The sequence below is a fragment of the Grus americana genome, chromosome 7 (genome assembly GCF_028858705.1).
Source record: "Grus americana isolate bGruAme1 chromosome 7, bGruAme1.mat, whole genome shotgun sequence".
In the NCBI taxonomy this organism is placed as follows: domain Eukaryota; kingdom Metazoa; phylum Chordata; class Aves; order Gruiformes; family Gruidae; genus Grus; species Grus americana.
Window position 1 is genome coordinate 16,315,595 of NC_072858.1, and position 22,480 is coordinate 16,338,074.

General features: G+C 51.9%; 1 protein-coding gene across 1 annotated transcript in view; it reads right to left on the minus strand.

Annotated features, from left to right (window-relative positions):
• Positions 1-22,480, minus strand: part of HPSE2 (heparanase 2 (inactive)) — a 111,563-nt gene that overhangs the window by 14,179 nt on the left and 74,904 nt on the right. Inside the window, exons 6-9 of the mRNA XM_054832213.1 lie at positions 12,665-12,712; positions 4,843-4,936; positions 2,052-2,158; positions 787-901 (exon numbers count right to left, since the gene is read on the minus strand). Of these exons, the coding sequence (XP_054688188.1) occupies positions 787-901; positions 2,052-2,158; positions 4,843-4,936; positions 12,665-12,712 (364 nt within the window). The remainder of the gene's footprint in view (positions 1-786; positions 902-2,051; positions 2,159-4,842; positions 4,937-12,664; positions 12,713-22,480) is intronic.

Genomic DNA, 22,480 nt, shown 5'->3' on the forward strand with positions numbered 1-22,480 from the left:
CTGAGATCCCAGTGCAGTGTCAAAGGCAAGTTCACAGCAGCAGTGTTGTGCACCTCTCTGATGCAGATCCCTGGCCCACTGGCAGTTTCTGCCGGGTCATGGACCCATAAATCTCTTCCAGGGGAGATGCAGAGCACCCAGTCGCTCTGCACGACTCTCCACTTACAAGGCAGGGTATTTACAACACCCCCCCCCCCCCCAAAAAAAAACCCAAACAGAAAAAGATTGAAAGGAAACCTGCTACTTTTAACAAGGTTTTTCATACAGTTCCTTTATCAGCACCATGTGTGCTGGGAGTCCCCACTTGACCAGGCGTTTTTGAAGAGCGAGGGATGCTGCAGGGCACTGGTGAGAATCGCTGCTCCCTGTGAAGCCAGGAATGCCCTTCAAATGCCCTTCACCTCGGTTTCTAGAGATCTAAACTCAGGTGCTGAGGTGCCAGCCTGGCTTCCCCCAGGGCCAGCTCACCACTACTGATCCAGCTACCTGCGTGGTCCTGCCAAATCCCTCCCTCCGACTCCGCAGTCCACGCTGGCACCCCTTGATGGCACCAGCCTCCCTCCCATGCTACTGACCCTGGGCACTAGACGAAGTTTCAGAGGTAATGCCCTCCCATCTGCCTCCAATATGTTGCATTTGACGTGAACTAATGTCTCCTATTAATACTGCAAGAAACTGATCTGGAAAAAATCCATTTTCAAGCAGAGTTGAGACAGGCCACAAGAAGAGAAACCTCCCCAGAAATGCATGGGGAGAAGCCAGTGCCAAGCCCCCAGGCAGACCTACCGGCAAGGGGTTGAAGTTCTGGTCCACCAGGTGGTTGTGGCCATGGTCAAGGAAGGAGTGCCGCACCACCACGTCGATGCCCTGGCTGGCCAGCAAGCCCAGCGTGTTCAGCCACCTGGGGATGGAGGGAGCAGAGTCAGGCCACTGTGGGGGGACCCCTTGGCCCCAGGGGCACAGCCGTGCTCCGGTGTACGGCATCACTTGTGTGCACCTGACCTGGTGCCTGCTCCCAGTGCCTGAGCCGAAGCCTTCAGATGGTTTCGCATGCACGTTATTAACTGGCTCCCACCATCTCTGCCCCGGCAAGCCTGCACACCTCTGCCCCCCCTGCAGCCACCTCTGCCCCAGCCGTGCCCACCTTGCATGTCCCAACACTGCACCTGAGCCCCTGTGTACACCCCAGTGTCGCAGCCCTGCACCCAAAGCCTGGGGTGCCCCCCCAGCCTGCCAGCACCCTGCACCCACCGTCTCAACAGTGGGGACTGGAGCATTGCAGCAGCCTGTCTCCTCACACCCCCTGGGCAAAGTCTTCAACCCTCACAGCCTGCCACAGCCCAGGTATCACAGGGATGTCCCTGCGCCTCCCCGCAAAGCCCAGATAATCTTCCTCCATCTTTCACAATCACGGCCAGCTCTGAAGATGTGAACTGGGGCTTTGCAGCAGGATGCCCATGCCACTGGGCCATGCCAGTAGACAAGCCCCAGGAGCCAGGAATGGTTGTGGCTTTGAAGAAGGAGAGAAAATGGTTTCCAGAGCAGAGTTCTGCAGAGCACTTCCCTGGGCAGGTGCCCTGGGAGTGAATGCATGCAAGGACAGGTGGCTGCAGCCTGAACCAAAAATGCAGAGCGGGAGGAGATCCAGGCAATCCCAAGCTGCTGAGCGAAGCAAGCCTGTTGGGATGCTGGCTCTGGGTCCTGGAGCTGGCATGCCTGGATCACACCTCCCCTTCCACACCTATGGGAAGGGTGCGGGTACACCATGGGTACCTGCGTGGGATCCTGCGTGGTGCCCTCCTTGCTCTGCTTCTCTGGGTATGCCAGATACTGGGTTGCCTACAGGAAAGCAGAGCTGAGGATGGGTAATAAGGATGCTATGGAGAAAATAATGGTGCCCAGGCTGCCGGGGAGTACTGAGGGGGAGTACAGGTGGGGGTCTCTGGGCACAGAGCTGGCCGTCTCCTGGCTGCAGCAGCTTTGCAGCACCCGAGCCCACAGAGCCCATGGGGGTGGCAGTGCCCTGGTGCCGGTGAGCTGGTTTAACTCACAGGAACCCGGCTGCATAGGAATCGGAGAGGTTGTTCATGCCTCCGGCCGAGGTCGTGCCAACACCTTCCAGCCAGATCTTTTTCCCCGGTGTGTACGTATTCACTACCTGTGTGGGACAAAAGCAACCAAAATGACTCCCATGAACTTGTGATTTAGAGCCAAGGCAGACATCTCCTGTGCCATGCTCCAGGAAGGCTTACAGAGACCTTCAGTAATGCTGCCGCTGGGCAGTCATTGCCTACCTGGCCTTGGCACAATCACTAGGTATCTTCACCATGTCTGAGTGGTGGGAGGCTGATCCTCACTCTCTCCTGCCGCTGCCACATGTCCACTACCCATCTTCCGGAGCTGCTCCAAACACACCCTCCCAACGTGCTCTCACGCTCCCAAACCCAGGCCGTGCTCTTTCCCTATGGTCTCCCCACATGCTCTGTCCTGCAGGCTGCCCTTGCCGTGTCACCTCAGCTCTCCACGTCACCACACAAGGTGACTGCCAGCTGCAGGGAGCACCCGAGCCCCGATGGCTCTGCAGTGTGGGAGCCCTGGGACATGTACTGGAGGCACATGGAGGAATGGTGAGCACCTGAGAATAAAGCAGTGGATGCCCCCAGGTGTGGGCAGAGCCAGCCCCATGGCTGAGCAGGGGCTGCTTCGCCATCCAAGGGGTCCCTGGCACAGGCAGGACATGCAGGTGGCTCCAGCTGGCAGTGCAGACACCTGTGAGATGCCAGACAGGACAGAAGGGCTCAGATGGCCAGAGCTGCCCTCTCCCAGCACAAGCAACCTCCGGCATCACGCAATACCCCATCCTCTCTCCTGCGTTCCCACTTCTCCAGGCCGGGTGATGAGCTCCTGTGACCAGATGTCTGCAGACCCAGCGGCCCGAGAAGCACTCGGCGCAGCCTGATGGATCCTACCCCATTAGTGAGGAGTGCTGGAATGTGCTGGATGGACTGGGATCCCTCAAAGATGTTAAATACACCAGCTCTGGGCTGCCTCCCACTCACAGCCTGTGAGAGTCGACATCCCTGACTGAAGCCCCAGAGGTGTTGGCATCCTGCCTGTAATTATCTAAGCCCGCCACCTTCCCCTGTCGGAGAGGAAGCAATAAAACAGGGAAGTGGACAAGCCCAGCTGCTCTAATCAGCCCCGGCAGGATGCACGGACTCAAAGCCAAGCTGGAGGCTATTAGCACCCAGCACTGTGCTTTTGCTCAGCCACACTGGCATTCCCAGGAGTGCCCTTCCCCGGCCCTGCCCCGGGCAGACCAAATCCTGCGCCATGGGTGCGAGGGTTCCCCCAACCCACACCGAAGGCAACTCCTCACTGCCACTGGTCTGGGGATGGATGGGGTCCAGGGAGCCCCTAGGGTCTGTGTCCCATCCTGCCAGGGGTGTCACCACCCAGCTGCCCAAGGCCAGGACAGCAAATGCCTTCCCCAGCTATCCTGCTGTCCATGCTCTGCTCCCCGGAGCCACCTGCCCAGCCCACCCTGGGGGCTCCCACTCCCTTCCCAGCCCACGGCAGAGGTGGGACACATGCCACCAGTTTTGGTGGGGCTGTGTCCCCCCAGCAGGAGCAGGGCTGGCTGGTGCCTCTCACTTGCCCCTGCAGTGATCTCACCGGTCGCCCTGCCATGCCTCCCCACAGCAGGAGGATCATCCGCAATCATGGATGATTCCCAGCTTGCTCTGGAGGACTCGGCAAACATCTCTCCTCCAGTTTTGCTGTGCCGACCCTCGCATCCCCTTTCCTGGGGCCTCTCTGAGTTGTTTACTCATCCTATGGATTCTCCCTGCAGGAATTACAACAGTAAGACATTGTGGTGACTGGTATGGTATGAAAACCCAGGCAAGATGCACAGACATCTCCTCTAGTCCCTAAAGCCTTCCCCACTTACTAGGTGTTCCTTATTTGCTGTCAGACTGACAGCTGAGTGGGCCGGTCACAGCCCTGGTCCCTGTATCAGCTGAGGTGGGGGGACCCTGCAGAGCCCCGTCCCATACCCAGTCGCTGGAGATGCGAGCCGGGTCCCCCTGACCGGCAGGGAGAGGAGTGCTTGCTGCAGGCTGCGCTAACCAGGCAGAGCCGTGGGCTCTGACGCAGCACGCCAGCAACAGCTGGGTTTTATAACACGGTCAAAACATGATCATCAGGGAAAAAAAAAACCAGTTGTTCATAACAATCATGATTCTCCACCAGTGAACATCACCCTGGAAATGCAACTGTCACAGTTTTGCAAACAACAGTTTTAGGCACTGTGAGCGAACGGGGAAAGATGCTACAGTAGGAGACGCCTCCTAAGCAGGCGTGACACCAGCCCTGCTCTGGCTGGTTTGGTACCTCCTGGTTGCTCCCTCCCCTCCTCGGCCTCGGGAGCAAGTTTCAGGAATGGACAGATGAGAGACTGGAAAGAGTCAGGGCTTTAGAAAGGCTTTGCAAGGCAGTGTCTCCCCTGTCTCGTGCATCCAGCCTGCATCCTGCCACACCTGCACAGCTCACACCATGCTGCAGCCCACAGCCGCTTCCCTCCCGACCCGCCGCACATCCCACCCCGGGGCCAGGCACCATGCTGCCTGGACTTTCCTCCCAACCCCTGGGTGAGGGCTGACTGTGTTTGGGCCGGGAGCACAGCCGCCCCCACCAGCCGCCCTCCGTCCCTGCCCCGCGCCAGCTCTCCTGGGAGCGTGTCGGTGCTGAGGCCAGAGCCCCGGCCACCAGCTGTGCCAAGGCCGGGCACTGCGGGCATGGTGTCCCCTCGCCCCTCGCAGACCCTTTGCACTCACGCACTTTCTGGATTTTCCTGATCTGGTCAGACAGCGTGTCTAACAGGCGTGTTTTCAGGAAGTCATTCACTTTGGCCACTCGGCCATCAATGTAGTAACTGGAAGGAAAATGAGAAGACAAGGATCAGACAGCTGGGAGTAGCTCTGCCCCGAACCATGTCCTCCCATCCTGCTGCTGCCCCACACCAAGAAAACTCTGCTCCAGGGGAGTCCCTGCTTGCACCCTGCCCTGCCCTGGCTCTCTGGCTGTGCCTGTGTCTGGAAGATGCTTTCAGTCTCCAAAACAAGGCGTGAGGTGGATGCACCCTGAACACTGAGCATCCTGCACTGCAGAAACCACGGGAAGTTTTGCACTTGCTTAACTATTGCTGGGGAAATGCTGGGAGCAGATCGCAAAAGGCTGGGAGCAAAATGCCACCTAGAAAGGCTTTGCAGCACCCTCTTCACTGACCTCATGGAGACACCACGGAACGAGACCCTCCAACACATTGCCTGTGATAGCCAGGCAGTGCCTGGGCTCCACCACCAAGGACATCTTGGGAGATCTGTTCACCTGGCTCGTCCTGTCTGTACCCATCCCCTGTCTCAGGGGCACCCTGTTTCCAAAAGGCAGATAAGCCAGTCAGCCCTGTGCCCAGTATCATTGCTACTGGAAAGACTTCTTCTACGGGATGGCAAAATGGAAGATGCACATCTAATGGCTGAAATGAAGATCCCCTTAGCCACAGGAGGACACTATGCAGACACCAGGGAGGAGAAAGGTCCCAAGCTGGGGCTGGCAGGGCCCAGCCACTGCCTCCCTTCCCTTGGTGAAGCCACATCCAACCAGAGTTACACAGACCCTTCTCCCTTTCCGCAGACTTCAGTACAGCCATGGGTGCTGGGATGCATAACGGGCTGAAGACCTGGGGTCTGAAGAAAGGTGGATTCAGCTTTCCAGGGCTGATTTCTCCATAACATGCATCTCACCCACACCAGCGAGCAGCTGTAGTGGCTGTAGTGGCTGCTTCACTTGGGTGCTGAAATGCAGGAGCATCCCCAAAGGATGCTGCCGTCTAACTCAGCCTCAGCCAGAGCACCCAGCACATGTGCAACACGCACGAGTGCTCAGAGGAGATTTTTGCTTCTCACTGCTCCAAGTCACTACCCAGGTAACAGGGTAAATGCGCTTGGAGCTGCACAGGGCTGTGCTGAAAGGGGACCAACACCGGGACTAACTGGCCCAGAACAGAAATGCATTAAATGAGTGTCACCTGCCAGTCCTCCCCCAGATGCATAGTCCCTGCTGTGTCCCCAGTGAAGCACGGGATCATGCCCAGTCTCGCTCCAACGTTGTGTAACCCAGGGAAGGAGGAAAGAGGCATTTCTGTATGTCTGTGTTGACTGGAAGGTGCTAAGGGCAGAGATTATCTCTGGCGGGGATTTGGGAAGTGTTCTAAATCATTCCAATCACTTATACGCTATCGAACCACTGGCTGCCGGGAGGAGAGCAGATCTGTAAGCAGCAGGCAGCAGTGGGGTTTACAGAGATTACTTTTTAAGACAAAATTACAAAGCAATGGACTCTGGGGATGGCAGATGTTTGGATTTTTGCACAGCACTTAAGAACTGAACAGAAACGATTTTTTCAGACTGCTGTGGACTAAAAACCCCATCACCTGGGTTGCAAACTGGCGGAAAGGCCATAAAAATAAGGTTGTATTAAATGGGAAAAGATGGAGTTAGAGAGACCTCAGCGTGCGTATGGCTCCTCCAACACAGCAGGCTTTCTGCAGGGTTCAGCTTGCCTGCACAAGCTGATATGGTCCCAGGAAAAAAACCCTCAGAAAGCAAAGGCAGGCTTGCATCTTGTCATTGACTCGTCCGAGTACAAGGTGTGCTCTGACCTACAGCTCTGCTGCAAAGGGAGAGGAACATCTCTCCAGGAGCAGCCCCAAAGGAGGCTCTGCCGTCCCAGGGACCACACAGAGGAGGCAGCCTGGGAAGGTGCTGCTGTGCTGAGCACAGCCAAGACCCCGCAGGGAAAATAAATGCCCCAGCACCGTGCCACAGTCACATATTTTTGATAGAGAAGTGGGGACTGGCAGAGGGATGAAAGGCAAAAATAAACCTGCTTCAGTATCAGGAAATCTTGTTGGTAGTACGTTTCCTGGGGGAGCACCTTGGAATTGGGTATTTAAGCAGAGCATGAAGACAATTACAAGCTTCTGTAAGATGGGCAAGGATCTCTTCCAGATTTGCCTGGGAAGTTCTCAGACACCAACAGGTACTTTCCACCTCCCCAAAGTGGGAAAGAGGGAAAATGGCACCAGTTGCACAAGGCTTGCGAAGAAGAGGTCTTCACTGAGGTCTTCACTGGTACAAGGCTGCTCAGGAACTGGTGAGCAGTTTCCAGCTGTAGGTTTGTCATTGAGATTTGGGCATTTCCTTTTGAGAACTTCAACTGTCATTACTGACAGTATAGAAATCCACAAAATACAAACAACTGACATGTCTTTAAAGAAGCAGCACTTGTTAGGCATGGATTATTCCCAGAAGCAAAGGCTGCAGCTTTGCTGATATTTCCAATGACTCAGTGCACTTGACTTTAAAAAAAAAAAACAACAAACAAAGCTCAAACAGTTGCAACTCTCCAACCTCCAAAAAAGCCAGCAGCAGCTGCAGAGAGCTCCAGCCTGACGAGTACCTCCCCAGGCAGCAGCATTGTGCACAGGCAGTCGGGCTGAGTCAGCCCCGGGTGCCGCGGCATCCGCATCCTCCTTTCCCTGTGCCGGCAAGGTCTGAGTGCCAAAGCAGCCAAATGAACAGACCCTCCCCAACGCAGGCAGGGGTCTCTGGCAGCCACGGCTCTGCAGAGGACATGTAGCTCACGGACAAGCTATTCAGCTCCAACACAGGCTGGCAGAGCTTCCAGTGGGCTCTGAGCATGATGCAGCACCAGAGTTGGCCCTGAAGCCTAGGAGATTTCAGCATGTCCCCCACGGGCACAAACTATGCTGTTTCTCGTAATACAGAAGAGAATAGATACAGGCAATTGTATGCAGGGCTGACTCATCCTGTCCCCCAGTTTGATGCCACTATCTCTGTAGACAGACAATCTGCAGGAACTTGAGACAGCCAAGAAAAAGAGGGATCTAACAACTAAATCCTAGATGAGACATACATCTCAGAGGAAAGGCCGTGTACAGCCACTTTGGGTGCCCTATTATACCATACAAAGCTGTGGCCAGTTCTTCCCCTTCTGTTTACATTAGCCCATGTCTAAAACCCCCATTTGAATATGCCCTAGAAACCCGGGATGGGATCAGTGCACTTTGCAAGGGGAGGTGTGACTGTGTCACTCCCAACATGGCCAGACCAGAGCGTTGTGCAGGGGGAGAACTCCACCAAGAGCTGGGCAGGGAGCATGAGGAAATGCATCACCCCAATTCCAGGCCCCCATCCCTGGCTGGAACTGCAGCATGAGACTCGAGACACAAAGACAAGAGCTGGGAACAGTACACCAAAAAAGCTGCTGCCAACGGGTCTACTGAGGCAGGGCTGAGCACGGCTGCCAGCCAGAAGCACCCTTGTTCTGGGGCAGGCTGCAAGGCCAGGGCACACACAGCCCTCTCAGAGAAGGGAGCCAGGTACCTGGGGCTACACGTCTCTATCCTGTCACCTCCGCGACTTCTGCTGCATTTACAATAGTTTTCTGGAAAGATCCACAATCTGCTGTGTGGGACCACAAGCATCATCCCATATTTAATGAAGGCAGTGCACTGGCTCCTGGGCAGCTGGTTTCATTTACCTCCCCTTTCATTTTAAAGAGAAACCTTTGCCCCTATTATCTGACCTCTTCTTCTGTTGCAGTTAATTACATTAAAGCCCACTTCCCAAAGCTCAGGAATTTCCGGATCTACTTTGTTGCCTGCTGCTACGGGGAGAGTCTGCTAGGAATTAGGGCACTCGCCTGCCGGGGATGCCAAGCGGGCAGATCCCCGCCATCAGCGTGGCACCCCGCTGCCAGTGCAGCTGTGAAACAGAGACACCTCTGACGACAGAGGCGGTCCCCATCCCTGAATATCTTCCCAAGGAGAGGGCAGAGACCCTGTCTGCAGCAGAGGACACAGGCAGCCCCACTGCTTCCCCTGGAGAGGAGAGGCAGGATGCGACCTGCTCCCCCCAGGTAAAGACCTGCGGGCACAGGGGAGAGGTGCTGCCCACCTCCCGTCAACTAATAAATGCACTGACAAAGAAGAATGACTGGGCACTGCTCTCTGGCCCTAAAGGCAGAACTCACACCCGTGCCTTTCTCTGTCCCCAGATGAGGTGCTGCTGGTGGGAGCCATCTCTTGCCCATGCCGTCTCCCCAGCCATGCCCTGGCATTGCCTGGGACCATGCGAGTGGCCAGGGCCATGAAGCTGCCAGGGACCGTGCCCTCCATCAGACAGTGCAGAGGATGGCAAGCCAGTGGGCAAAGCTGTGTCCTGGCCAGGTTTTTTTGCAGGTGGAGATGGGCCAGTAATTCCTTCATGCAACCCTTTCCTCCAGACACGACCTCAGAAGATGCTGCACTCTGAGCGCTCACAGCATGCTCATGCAAGTCCAAATATATTCCCTTGGTAAATACATTGCGGGGGGTGGCGGTGTCCATGCTGAGCAACTCTGCCCAAGCATCTTCAGGAAACCTGCTCTCTGCGGCTACTGCCTCATGAGCAGCTCTGCCTGCATGCTCGACGTGTCTAAGCCGGAAGAGATGTCACCCAAATCAAGCCCAGCAAAACCATTTTAAGCAGCATCCCCTATATGCCCATGTGCCTGGCATCTCTGGTTTGCCACATAGGGTGGGTGAATTTCCATCTTGGAAGATAACATGGCATTCTCCAAGGACCCAAAAGGATAGATGTCCACTGGCTTTGAAGAGGCAAACATTTACTTTCCCTGTAATTAATAGGGATTTGTGCTTCAGAGGCAGCTTTGCATAAGGATTTGCCCATTAAATATGCAAAACTTGAAGTTTTGCACAACACTTTGGATGGAAAACCAGCCGTACAGACAGAGAGCACGCTTGAGGATGGGACCGGGCATGGCTGCAGGTTTAAGTGGGCAATGAATCATCACCATGTGCGAGGACACCAGCACTGAGCAGAGAGATGGCTGTGGGGAGGTTTCTGAGCAGTGGAAACCCGCATCCAGAGACTGAGGGGGTCCACAATAAACCAAGCATTTACTCATAACCAAACACAACAAACAAACTGAATTATCAGGGAAATGCCAAAACTCTCGGAGCCACTGTCAGTCCCACCTGCCACACCCTCCTTTAGTGGAAATTCCCTGGGCATTTTGAAGCCATTCACTCATCCCTCTCCAGCAACACATTACTTCTGAATAGGAAGGCACACATGCTGAGTTACATATGTAAGTGAAACCATACTCAGAAAGGCTGGCGAGGTTGCTTATTTCCACCCAGTGTCACTTTTCTGTCAGCTATATTTCAGATATATTCTGTTTTCACACAGAGAATAGGGATCTCTGCAATGTATTCCCTTCTCAATTCTCTTTCTGGATCAAGCACAGCATTTTCAAAGGAATAACAGATTTGACAAATTTATAACCGATATCCCAGGAGAATGTTAGGGTTTGGAACAGAAATGTTCATACTTGAAGTTAGACAGCAGTTTAGTTTCCTGCTAATAATTTTCTTCTTGGATACAAAGGAACTTGTTTTGTTTTGTTTTGCTGTTTGGAGCAGAGGGATGAGACACTGTTTTGACATTTATTCATAAACAGTACAGAAGCCCAGCTCGGAGCTGTGGCCATTGCCAGTCCTTGCAAATGCATACGGGTGCAATCTCCAGAGCTGCAAACCCGGGCTTGGGGAGAAGCATCTCCTCTGCTGCAGTGGAAACGGGTCAGCAAGCAGCGTCTCAGCTCTGCGACCCTTGCAAGGAGCTGCACCAGTCCGCCCGCTCGCAGGCTGCTGCTTCAGCACGGCCGCTCAGCACCAGAGCTGCCGAACACTTTGCACTAATCCTATAAGAAGAGGTTTCAAAGCAGCTGTACGGGCAGATTCCCTGCACACCAGGATGAAACTCCACATCTGAAGCCTGGACGTTTGTTCCTTCAACTCCTCCAAGGGCTTGGCCCAGTGATCAAGCCCTGTTGCAGAAAGCGAATTCCTGGACTAAGTAAATGTGATCAGCACATCGTGTAATCATGAAAAGCAAACTCCCAGCTGAGACATAGATCATCATTGCACAGCATGAGCCTGTAAGTAACACAAATCCCGCTCCAAATGCTCTGCTACCCTGTTGCACCAAAAGCTGCTGCTGCCTGGCAGTGAAGCCCCAGGAGCCAAACACCCAAGCAAGCAGCACTGCGGTGCAGCAAGGCAAGCTAAGCTCCCTAAGGAACAGGACTTGCTGAATGCTGGTGCTATAAACCACTCTGAGGTGCCAACAGCTGCTTCTGCAGGAGGCTCCAAGGTTAACACATCAACACAGAGACTCTGGGCACACTTGCAAGAAAACCTCATGTCTTAAAACCCACCAAGCTCTTTTTAAGAGCAGGTCTCCAGGTGGGCTTTACAAACCACGCTGTTATACTTCAGCAAGGCAACCTGAGTACCACACAAAGGGTCACTGAGGAGGATCGATTTAGGAAACAAGGCCTGTGGGCAGCACGCAGAAGCCCACCCTGGACCTAAGACCCTGGCTCCCATGCTCAAGGCCAGTGCTCCACGTGGGAAGTTTAACCCACCATCAGAGAAAATCCCCTTTTTCTGGGAACAGGGGATGGGTCTCACCATCGTTTTTGCTCCAGTGAATGCCTGTCTCTGAAACCTGTTCTTTCTGTGGCAAGAGAGAGTCCTGCCTGTCCCACAAACCCTTTTTCTATCAATTCTGGCGGTCACTGCTGTGCTTGCATGCTGCCTCACCTTTGCACTGGCATTTATAGTCCCACTACTTCAGAGGGTCAGTCTGCTGGGGAACCTACCTCTGGCCACAGTGTGCAAACTGGGGCAGTTGGAAAAAGATGTTTATGGATTTTCCCCCAAATAAGAAAACCTTTCCCTCCACTTGATGCTTCTCAGACAGTGCTACAGCTCAGAGCTTGCTTTTCCTCTTCTGAACTGCAGCACATGTCCATGTGTAGGAACCAGGGGAAATCAGGTATCAGCACCCCTCTGGCAGCCCCACTTGGGCCTGGATCTCGGATGTTCACCTCCTTTCCATCAGCATCTGCTTCTGGGGCCCCATCTGCACTGCAGGACAGCGGTGTGTCTACGGACACCCGAGACCCTTACAATACGGAGTGGGGAACGGGGCGTTATGTGTTTACCATTGGACTAAGCTGCCTCTCCCTCCTCTGGGCTAAACCAGTTTAGCTTCAGGCCAATGGCTGCGGGGAGACAGCGATCAGGGTGAAAGGAAAAGGGCTTTCAGACAGTCCCAAACATCTGTCATATGTGGCTTTTGCTTCCCTGTTGTCCCCACCTCGCCACCACCGGAGCTGCCTGTCTTGCCAGCTGTGCCCGGGGACTCAGCCATCCGGCACGGCTTTGTTTCCAGCAATCAGGCAGGCCAGGCATGCAGGCAGCTGTATTTTTAGCCTCTGTCTCAGCTGCAGTGGTAAAGGTTAATATATCCCCTCCCGTATTTGTTCAGGAGGCTCCAGAGGGATGGACAGAGCCTCTTTCACCTATTTAAATGCAGCAGGACAGAGGAGGTGGCAGTCACACATCTGCCCCCTTTTACACCCAGACAGCACATCAGCTCTGCTCCCATCCTCGTCTGATCACTGCAATTAGTGTTGGAAAGTAGAAGAAATGGTGAATACCTACTGTTGCCAGGTAACAGCATCCACTGTGCTGCCAGCCACTTTCATGAACCTATAGGAAAAAGAGGAAGAAACCATATAAGCCCAATGTTGTCACAGGGGAAATCCTAAAACAACTGACGCCCATCCTACTTCACAGGATACCAAAGGGGGTCAACTCCAGTCACAGATCCTTTCTAATGAAACCTTTGCATCCTTAAATGGAAAGAATAAATTATACTTTCTACAAATGCTTGTAGCAAATACAGCTGAGAATAATGGAGTGAAACCCAACTGGCACCAGAGCTCTGAGCATCATTTTGGGGCAGGTAGGGAGAGATTTGGAGCATAACAGAATTTCAGGAACAAGATCTTGGGGTATGTAGTTAGTTCTACAAGAGCAACAGCCCTCAATAGTGATTAAAGAAAGTTTTAAATGCCCGTCTTAAAAGGAGACACTTCTTCACCCAATTAAGCTGAGGAACTCCTTCCCTGGACTCAAGGAAGAACTGGCAAAATGAAAGAAAATGGAAGAAAAAAATAGCAAAGCTATTAGATGCAAAGATGCCACGTCCAGCTCAGGAAGCCCCGAGCATTGGAGGATGGGAGGAAAGGCTGGGCAAATACTGCTACATGCTTCCTTTTTTTTTTTGATGCTCTTTCTTGGGCATTAGGTGTTAGCAAACTGATGGGATTCCGACCTGGGTGCACTTTTAGTCCGTTTAGTTCCTATTACTAACCATGCACAAGGTTACAGTTATGTGTGTGTATTTGTCTCCTGATCTTAAAGACAATTCACCTCCAGACAGCTGCTATGTGAGTCAGACTTGAGGCTACACAGGTGTATCTGCTTATGCTGCTGATGCCAAACCCAAAGCAATTCCTAATCTTGGGGACTGTACGTGACCACCACAACAGCTGCCTCTGCCACAGGCTTGCTCCATCCAAGACATTTCCTCTCTGACTCCCTGGTCCAACAATGCAAACCGCACCTTGGAAAACTGCGGCTCCCAAGAGGAAGCCCAAGCAGTTACTCTATTCTTACACTTAGGAGCAGAGATATGAAAACACGCAAAGGCACGCACCAACTGGACAGGCACACTTTTCTGTTCAGTAGTGTAACGTGTATAGCTGATGCATTTTGGAAGTGATAATGTATGCACGTGACAGGAGACACTGGCTTGAGCAAGTGAATGTCACGAGAAAGAAACCGATGCAGGGGAACCCTGGGAACACAACAGGAATCACACAGCTGCCCTGACTCCACCGGGACACAGGGATGAGTAGTGTTGGGTCCTGCGACCCCAACTCCCCCAGGACAGCCCCGTGACCAAAGGCGGGGAAGTAACGGGAAGGTTTGTAAGGAGAGATGAGACCTTTTATCAGACCAGTTGCGATGGCAGAGAAGAACAGCAAGCTTTCCAGTGCACGAGCCTCTAATCAGGTCTGAAACAAGAGCAGCAAACTTCAGGCTAAATATAGCTCGGAAACAATCATTCCGACTTTAAATTAATGACGATGGTCAATTATAGGCTGGGACAAAAGGGCAGCTGGACCCTGTGAAGCATAAGACGACACTGGCAAAGGCAGCGGTAATAAATCCCTGTGGACAGAGAGGGAAGAGATACAATTAGAAATGGAAAAACAATAACATGCTGTAAAACCTTGTAGCACTGATGCATCCCTGATTCTGCTGCCTAGCAGTGCTGTGAGCTTCAGTTCCCAGGCTTGCCTTTCAGAAATGCCTTTACATCTCTCCTGACGGTCAGGCCCAGGAGGCCAGTACCAGGGCATTGGTTTGGGGATGGTTCCTCCCCAGCTGAGCAGGGCGAGGAGACCAGCTGGACCAGTCATGGTCAGCCAGAGGGAGGGGTGTGAGCTCCCCACAACCCACACGGGTCATCTGGTGAAAAGGGGATTTTGCAAATATTGTTCTACAAAACTAAGTGTACAGAAATGTGCTAAAAGGATCAAAAAACCCAACTCCCAGGTTTTAAATGCTCAGTACAAGGACTGCTGCCTAAAATGTAGCACATGAAGCATACAAGAGTGAACTAATGAACTCTAAACTGAAATTATGAACACAATCTGTATTGGGTTTGAAGATCGATATATTGCAATTGGGTTTGAAGATTAGCCCAGCTTGCTTTCTAACTTTAAATGCTTTATGTTCTGACTGCAAAATAAACCATCCTGAACTTTACTAAATCACCTCTTCAGGCTCAGCTTGGCAATCTCCACTCGCAGTCCAAAACCATGAGCAGACTGAGCTCAGAGGAAGAAGCTCTCTGGTTTTCTTTACCACTTCCACAGAGCCTACAGCCCTGCTGCAAACACACCCGCTACAGCTGACTGAGCGGGGACTGAAAAGCAAAGCAAACCCTCAGTATAACCTCCAGCATCCCTGGAGCAGCAAAAGCAGGACATCTGTCTGTCCCATTTCCCATGTCTCTAGGAAGGTAATTGACCTGTTATTAAAAAGCTCTTGAGAAAATGACACAGGCATCATTCAAGCGGCACAGTACAGACCACAAGCAGGACAGAAAAGGTCCTGCCTTGCTTAGAGTTCCTCTTTGGTCTCCCTAAGAGCAAAATAAATCAGTTAGTGCTGGTTGTTTTCAAATTTTACCATAAAAGATGCATATCTAGCTCAAATTTTGCTTTCCACGTCTGTTTTTCTTTCTTCTTCCTTTTATTGAGATTTTTGCAGGATGAAGTTCAAAAGTTCCTGGTAAAACTTCAAGTGCTGCCTTAATGGTGGAGTTGTGCCTGGAGCACCCCAGATGACTTGGGCAATGGTCTCTACCCTCCAAAGGGAACCTGGAGCAGCTCAACAGCCAACGAGTGGTACTGCACAAGAGATGAAAACCCAGGGCAGGTGGAGATGCAGAGATGCACAGGTATCCAAATATCCTCGGCTTAGCAATACAGATGTAACTAATCCCTTTATTCCTGTAGCACCTGTGCTGCTCAAACCACAGATTTTGAGGCCAGTGAAGATCCATACGGTCCAAATGACCGGTGCTGGCACATTTTTATCTGGGATTTCCTGGACTGCATGATGTCCATGTGTGCAACGCAGCGCAGGCAGAGCAAACCAGACGCTTCCGGGAGGGCTCAGATCCCTGCACATGTGCTGCACAGATGGGCTGGGCTGGCGCAGTAAATCTGCCATTTTCCTACACATTGGCCTTTCTCTGTGAGCACCAATCGACCATGCAGCACATGTGCAGTAAATCCCACCCGAGGAGCAGTGGGACAAGCTGAGCCTGTGCTGTGCAGGCAATGTGGGCAACCACTGTAGCGATGCCCTGTGGTGGCAGCTCCAGGGCATACCCGTGCGGTATCTCTGGCTGGACTTCCACATGTCAGAAATTTAGGCAAATGTAAAAGTCCTCAAAATCTGCTGGGGCAGCATCTCTAGGTGGGAAAACAGAACATGTCAGAGGCCTGAACAGGAGCCTCGGGCAGGGAATTTTTGATATGAAGGATTAGACAAAGTCACTGAGCTCGGATATGTCCGTCTCCTTACCCTTGCAGCTGCCCATGTGCCAGTGCCCCATGCCAGCATTACTACTTGTAGGACCTGTGTTGAGCTAGAACTGAGGCTTGAGCTTGCTTTTAAATAAGCACTGAGAAAAATGTAATTTAACAATGCTCACTCACCCAAACAGTTCACAGCTCTGTCCCAGAAATGGTAATACTGGCATAACGTGGGACAGCACCTCGCAGGTCAGGAACGAGCTGTGGCAGAGTGGGGCAGGAGAGCTGAACACCCTGAGGTGGTACTGACACCGTAACTCTATATTGTGAAACCATGCCTCAAATCTGACCTTTCTCAGAGCATCCCCCATAGCCACATCTCCCAGGACCGCAACTTTCACTTGAGTGTGGGCACATCTCTGAAATAGATCTCATGTCCTGATTCAATACTTGCCAGTCACAGTGCACCTACTTGCAACCTTAAGCAAATTGCTCCCATGGTTAATTAGCCTCCAAGTATGTTATTTCTCATCTGAATGTGTCTGGCTTCAGCTTCCAGCCACTGGAACTTCCTAGGTTTATTCCTGATACATTAAAGAGCCATCTGCATTTGGAAATCTCTTTCCCATGCAGGTAGTTGCAGATTGTCATCCTTTAAATAATAAAAAAGTGATCCTGTAAAAAAAGAATGCAGCTGCACAAGGACACAAGTTACCATCACACAGGCTCCCAGGTGGTTTAGGATCATCATCTGACTCCTGGGTGATGGACTTCACAAACATGGGTTGTGTCATCTGTTACTCCCTGGAGTACTACACAAAAGCAAACTGATCCCCCCAAGCCCCAAATGTGGGAGCAACACTGGCCTGCCTGTGGTGCCATGGTGGATCCCTAGAGCTGGGCGGCAGACCTCTGCCCTTTGAGCCAACAGTGACGGGTAGAAATAGCTTTATCTTGTGTCTGAATTGGTTGGTGAGGGGGACTGAGGCACAGGCTTCACTCACTTCTTCAGGTTCCAGTAGCACAATGAAATACCTGCAGCAGCAGAGACAGGCACTCGACCCAACTCACGCTGCCTGCTGCAAAGACTTTGACTGGCAGCGCCAGAGTTCAGACAGGGATTTCGCTCTGGGGAGCAGAGCCTGTTGGGGACTACGTATAAATGTGCTGCTATATTGTATTCTTTCTCTATTCAGCATTACCTTTCTTCAACCAACCTGATCCACAGTAGGGCTGCACAAGCCTTCTAGCAAAGAGGGCTTTATGTCCCACACTGTCCCACCCGGCCTTGGTAATCTGCACTGCAAGGACTCTGGAGGTTGCATTTGGACGATGATGTTGCATGATGCTTTTTTCAACCATTGATTTGTCCAGTACCTTTCTGAACACACACCTCCACAACACCCCTCCGCAATACCCTGTGACAATGACTTCTACAATGCCATCGCATACCATGTGAAAAAGTTTCCTCCTCCTTTCCAAAGCTTTCTTCCAAACTACTTTCTGCACTGTGGAAAAAACACCCCGTTCACAGGCTCACGGGCCTCGGTAACATTGCCTCTGAGCTCTCTGTCTTCCAAACAGCTGAAGAGGCATAGCCTATTTAATCTCTTCTCATGTGAAGAAATCACATACCTCTGCACATCCTCAGCTCCTCTCCCTGTAACCCTCCTGGTTCTATTACATCTTTTCTGAGATGAAATGACTAAGATTGTAGATAGCAATCAGGGTGAAGGTACACTGTGTACTTACACAGAGGCATCTCATCTATGTCTTTTCTTACCCATTTTGTTCTTCCTATACAGGTGACTCTGATTTGGGCATTCCAGCCATCCAGATCAAGTTTCAGCAACAACTATCTTAACCCTTTCCTCCTGAGAGAGATAACTAAATCCTTTGCTTATATCTCAGATCCTTGACCCTGCTATATAACCAACTGCAATATGCCTCATCATATCCTTCACCTCTCATTTCATTGTATTTATGAATGGATTCACTCCTAAGTTAAATGCTACCAGAGCTTGAGTTCATGCTGCAGTGACCTCCTCCTTCCTTTGTATCATTAATGTTGCTTGTCTTGTAGCTTGATTTTTTGGACAGAATTCTTGCTCTGGACATATTCAGTGTCCCAGTATATCCTGTCCCACCAGCCTCGTGGTAGCTTACATAAGGGTGAAGTTTCTGGCTCTGCTGGGTCACGCTCTCCTCTGTGGCATCACTAAAGAGCCTTAGACAAGTACAGCAAGGATGTACTTTCTAAAGAAAGTCAAACAGCCAAAACCGAGATTCTGAAAAATGCAGTGCTTACAAGTCCCCTGTATCAAACAGGGCAGAAGTCCTTGTCAGCAAGAGGACAGGACAAATACCTACATTTCTTCCTGAAACCCACCCAGAGTTCTTCTCTCTGCCAGATATTACCTACTCCAGGCTCTCCTTGTTTCTCTTCCCTACCTGAATTTAAACAAACAAGCTCTGCCCATACACTGCCTTCAGCTGCTACTCCAGTACAAGTCACAGATAAAAAGCAATGCCTGGACCAACTGAAGTGTGCTGACCTGCTCAGCCAGCCACAGACCTCTTCGTCCTTGTAACGGCACAGACACAAGGCATGGGCAGTCATCATAAAAATACTATGAAAGACTCTCCCATTTTTAGCACCTTGATTTTCTTTGGCCTCTGGTTGTGTTGGACCCCAAGCGCATAGCCTGTGCCATTTCACAAGCTATACGCTAACACCTCTCTCTACCACAGAAGCACCAACACAGGAATCCGGGCTTGGGGTTGATTTGTGGTTGCAGGGACAGGGCTGAGGATTGGGCAGGTTTTAACCTGACCCCTACCTGGGCTTCTCACAGATAATCAAGACACCAGCTCCATGCCCCCTCCCAACCCTGCCATGTCCATAGCTAGCAGGGAGGAAGGGCTTCATCACCACTGACAAACGTGCTTCCTCACCTTTATGGCCCCTTTCAGAGCACTGTAGAATGATATCATCACCAAAAGCAGACAAAGTGACCCAAATGGGTGGTTAACTCATGGGTGGTACTACAAACCAGGAGCAGGAGGCAGTAAAATCACAAATGATGATAAACTCTTGTGCCTTGTGAGGTGAAGACTGACATGTGGGAGCTTCCTTACCAGCTGCTGCCACCTGGCCAGAGATGCTGTGGCTCTGTGACCAGAGGGTGGATGTGCAATGGTGACAGCAGCAGCAAGAAGGGGCCAAGGAGGCTGGAAAGAGGGCAGACAGAAAGCCAAGGAGGCAGGAGGTCTGGTGGCTCTGAGAGCTGTGGGATGAGGACATAGGGAAAGGCTGTAGCTCCAGACAAGAAAGATTTTCACTTCTCTGGTGACTTCAGTAGGCTCAGGACCCAAACTGGCCACAGAACATCAACAACAGCCAGCCTAGCATGGACACAAGTGCCCACCAGGCCTTACCCTCCCAGCACTGCAGCTCCTGCCATGGTGGATGTAACACGTCGAAGCTTGTAAGTGTCCAGCTACACCAGCCAAGGAACAACAGGTCATGAGAGCACCTAGCCAAATCTGCCCAGGCATGCCAGTGTAAGTTTTGTACCAAATATTCTGAGCTTTAACACGTATTTAGCATCTCTTCTTCCTAATAGCATTCCCTCATGTTTCTTCTCTTCCAGCACTGAATGTGTGATTCAGTCATGCATTAACCTTTGTGTCTGATTCCTGATCTGCTGTTAAAATCTACGTTAATTCCTTAGAATCTCACAATTTTTTCCCCAAGCAAATTCTGAACAGTTCTGGGACTCCTGTACCCACAGACACAGTAGGTAGCTAACATGGTCTGCTCTCCAACAGCTCAGGCTGCATGAATGGTCTAATTAACACCTCATCAAACTCAACTGTTGGTTGTGTCTGGAGAAATTCCCTCTTGCACCTGTGCATTCACAAGACACCATTTCTAGCCTCCCGCACAGCATGCCCCAGCCATCGGAGCAATGCTCCATCACTGCAGAGCATGTCCTTACACCAGCAGTAGCGGTCCTGGTCCAGTCTCCAGGACTTGCCAGCCCAGAGTGACACTGATACGCTCTGCGGCTGCTCTGAGCAGGGTGGTGCAAGAGCTCAGGAGCAATAACTCAGCAGTGAAGGGTGTGCAAAGCCCATGCCGCTGCATTTCAGGCAGGGCTCTCCTCCCCTCACCGTATCCTACCTCCATCATCAGATGCAGAGGTTTCACCCACCACAGCTTCGTGTCACTTGCCTAAGGACAGACTTTGCAGTGGGACAGCGTGCACACACCCCTGCATGCTGCAAACCTTCAGGTACCTGATCTGCGTTCATCATCTAGCCTGTCTAGCAGACCCAAGGAGGGGTTCAGTCCCACCCTGTCCTGGAGGACAGGCCCTAGGATTGGATGAGAATGGCCCTGGAGGTGTCCATCTCCCACCACTGAGACAGACAGAGCCTGGTGCACAGCAGAGCGCGATGCCCAATTCACATTGACAATATCATTATTATTGCAGGGCAAGGTTTAAACATAAAGAATAAGTTTAGCTTGGTTGCTTGAGATAACAGTTAAACAGACTACAATGCTTGGAACAGAGCATGCAACAGGAAAATGTAATGTTAGGTAATACTTTATAACGAGATTATTCTGAATGTATCAACACCTCAGGTAACTCTAGAGGCTTTCCCTGGAGAACATCTAACTCCAGCTTCTACTGTTGGAGATCACACTCCCTGGGCCTCTCTGAGAAATCTTTTCCCACTTCAGCTCATTTCCATTATTTGCCCCCCCAAAATCCGCTTCCTCACTTTGCGTAATGGGGCACTGCTTGCCTGGCAGACTAACCCACCCATCCTGACTCCTGCGCTGGGGTGTATCATCTCTCCCCATCATAATCTTCCACTTGGCATATCTCTTCCTATCTGGTTGACTTTCATCACTTTTCATCACGTTTTTTAAAATAAGAGCAAAACTTTGCAGATTTCACGTCATCGTGACTATTACCTGTACGCACTTCATCCTACCGGAAGCACTACGTAGACCACTCATGGTGGTCTAGCAAGACAGACAGCAGGCTCGCCATTGAGAGCACTTTCCTAAATTCCTTCTCCCGCTTGCTCTGTGGTGCTCATTCAGGATCCCCAGAGGCATGTCCTGGCTGTGACAGCCCCAGGCACATGCTGAGCCGCATCCCATTGACCAGTTCTGCGATGCTCCTGCTGAAGGCAGAGCTCTCAGTAGCACTAACTGAGTTCTGAAGAGACCTCAGGGAGCTGTTGGGAATAAAGCTCATGCTGTCAAGTAGCTTAGGCACCAGGGTTTATTTGTTTGTCCTTTTGCAACTCCATTTCCAAATACTGCAAACGAGCGTTTAGCCCTTTGTCTTTGTGTAATCAGACTCGTTCCTCCTCTTTACACCCCGCCTGGTAATAATGGGTTCTTTATGTGGAAAGACAAACAGCTCTTGTCTCGCAGGAACCCGTGGGCTGTAAGGCCATGCAGGCACGTGCCACTCGCTATGAGCTGCGGACACCAGGGTTTGGAGCGCAGGACACAGTTTCTCCAAGGGAGAGAGAAATCACTTTGTGCGCCTGTGGACCAGCATCACCCTGGCAGGCAGGGCACCCTGGCAGGCAGGGACGGCAGCAGAGAAACAGCTTATAGCTTGGAGAGCAGGCATGCTCGTTGCAGCTCTTTCAGACCAATGTGGGGGTCTGGAGAGCCCCCCATCATCCCGTCTCCAGGGCTGCTCAAACCCTAGCTCTTACCTTCCTTCCCTTTCATTTGAGATGGTGTTTCTGCCATCCTCTCCATCAGATTGTACGCTACAGCCTCGCTCCCGGGGTCGCCGTCAGTCAGAGCATGGCTCCAGCAACGCAGAGCTGCCAGACCACCCTGGCCGTGCGACTCGGCTCTTCCGACCCTTCTTCCCTGGGACCCGGCTGCGGCGCACGAAGGGCAAATGCAGCAGTAGGACTTCCCTTTCTCTAAGAGCTTCTTGGCTCTCATCCCTGTTGTTTTTCTTACTCAGCCTGCTCCTCCCGGCGCTAATAGATTTCCTGCTGATCAAGGCTACTACAACATTTTGTAACTCCCCCCGCGCCATACCAAACACCAGGGCTCCGGCGAGCGATGCGCCCATATGGCATCAGTGGCAGCTGTGGTGTGGGCGCAGGGGCTGCTCCCCCACTTTCATCAGTGGGAGGGATGCTGGTGTCACAGCCAGTTCCACCAGCTTTATGGTTTCTTTGTGCTGCTGCAGCAGAGCTGAGAATCTGGCCCTGGCTCCCTCCCTGCCTCGCCGGGGACTGCATCAGTGTGCTGTTTATTGTTTCTGCCAGATCATTCATGCAGATGTTAATGAATGCTAGACCC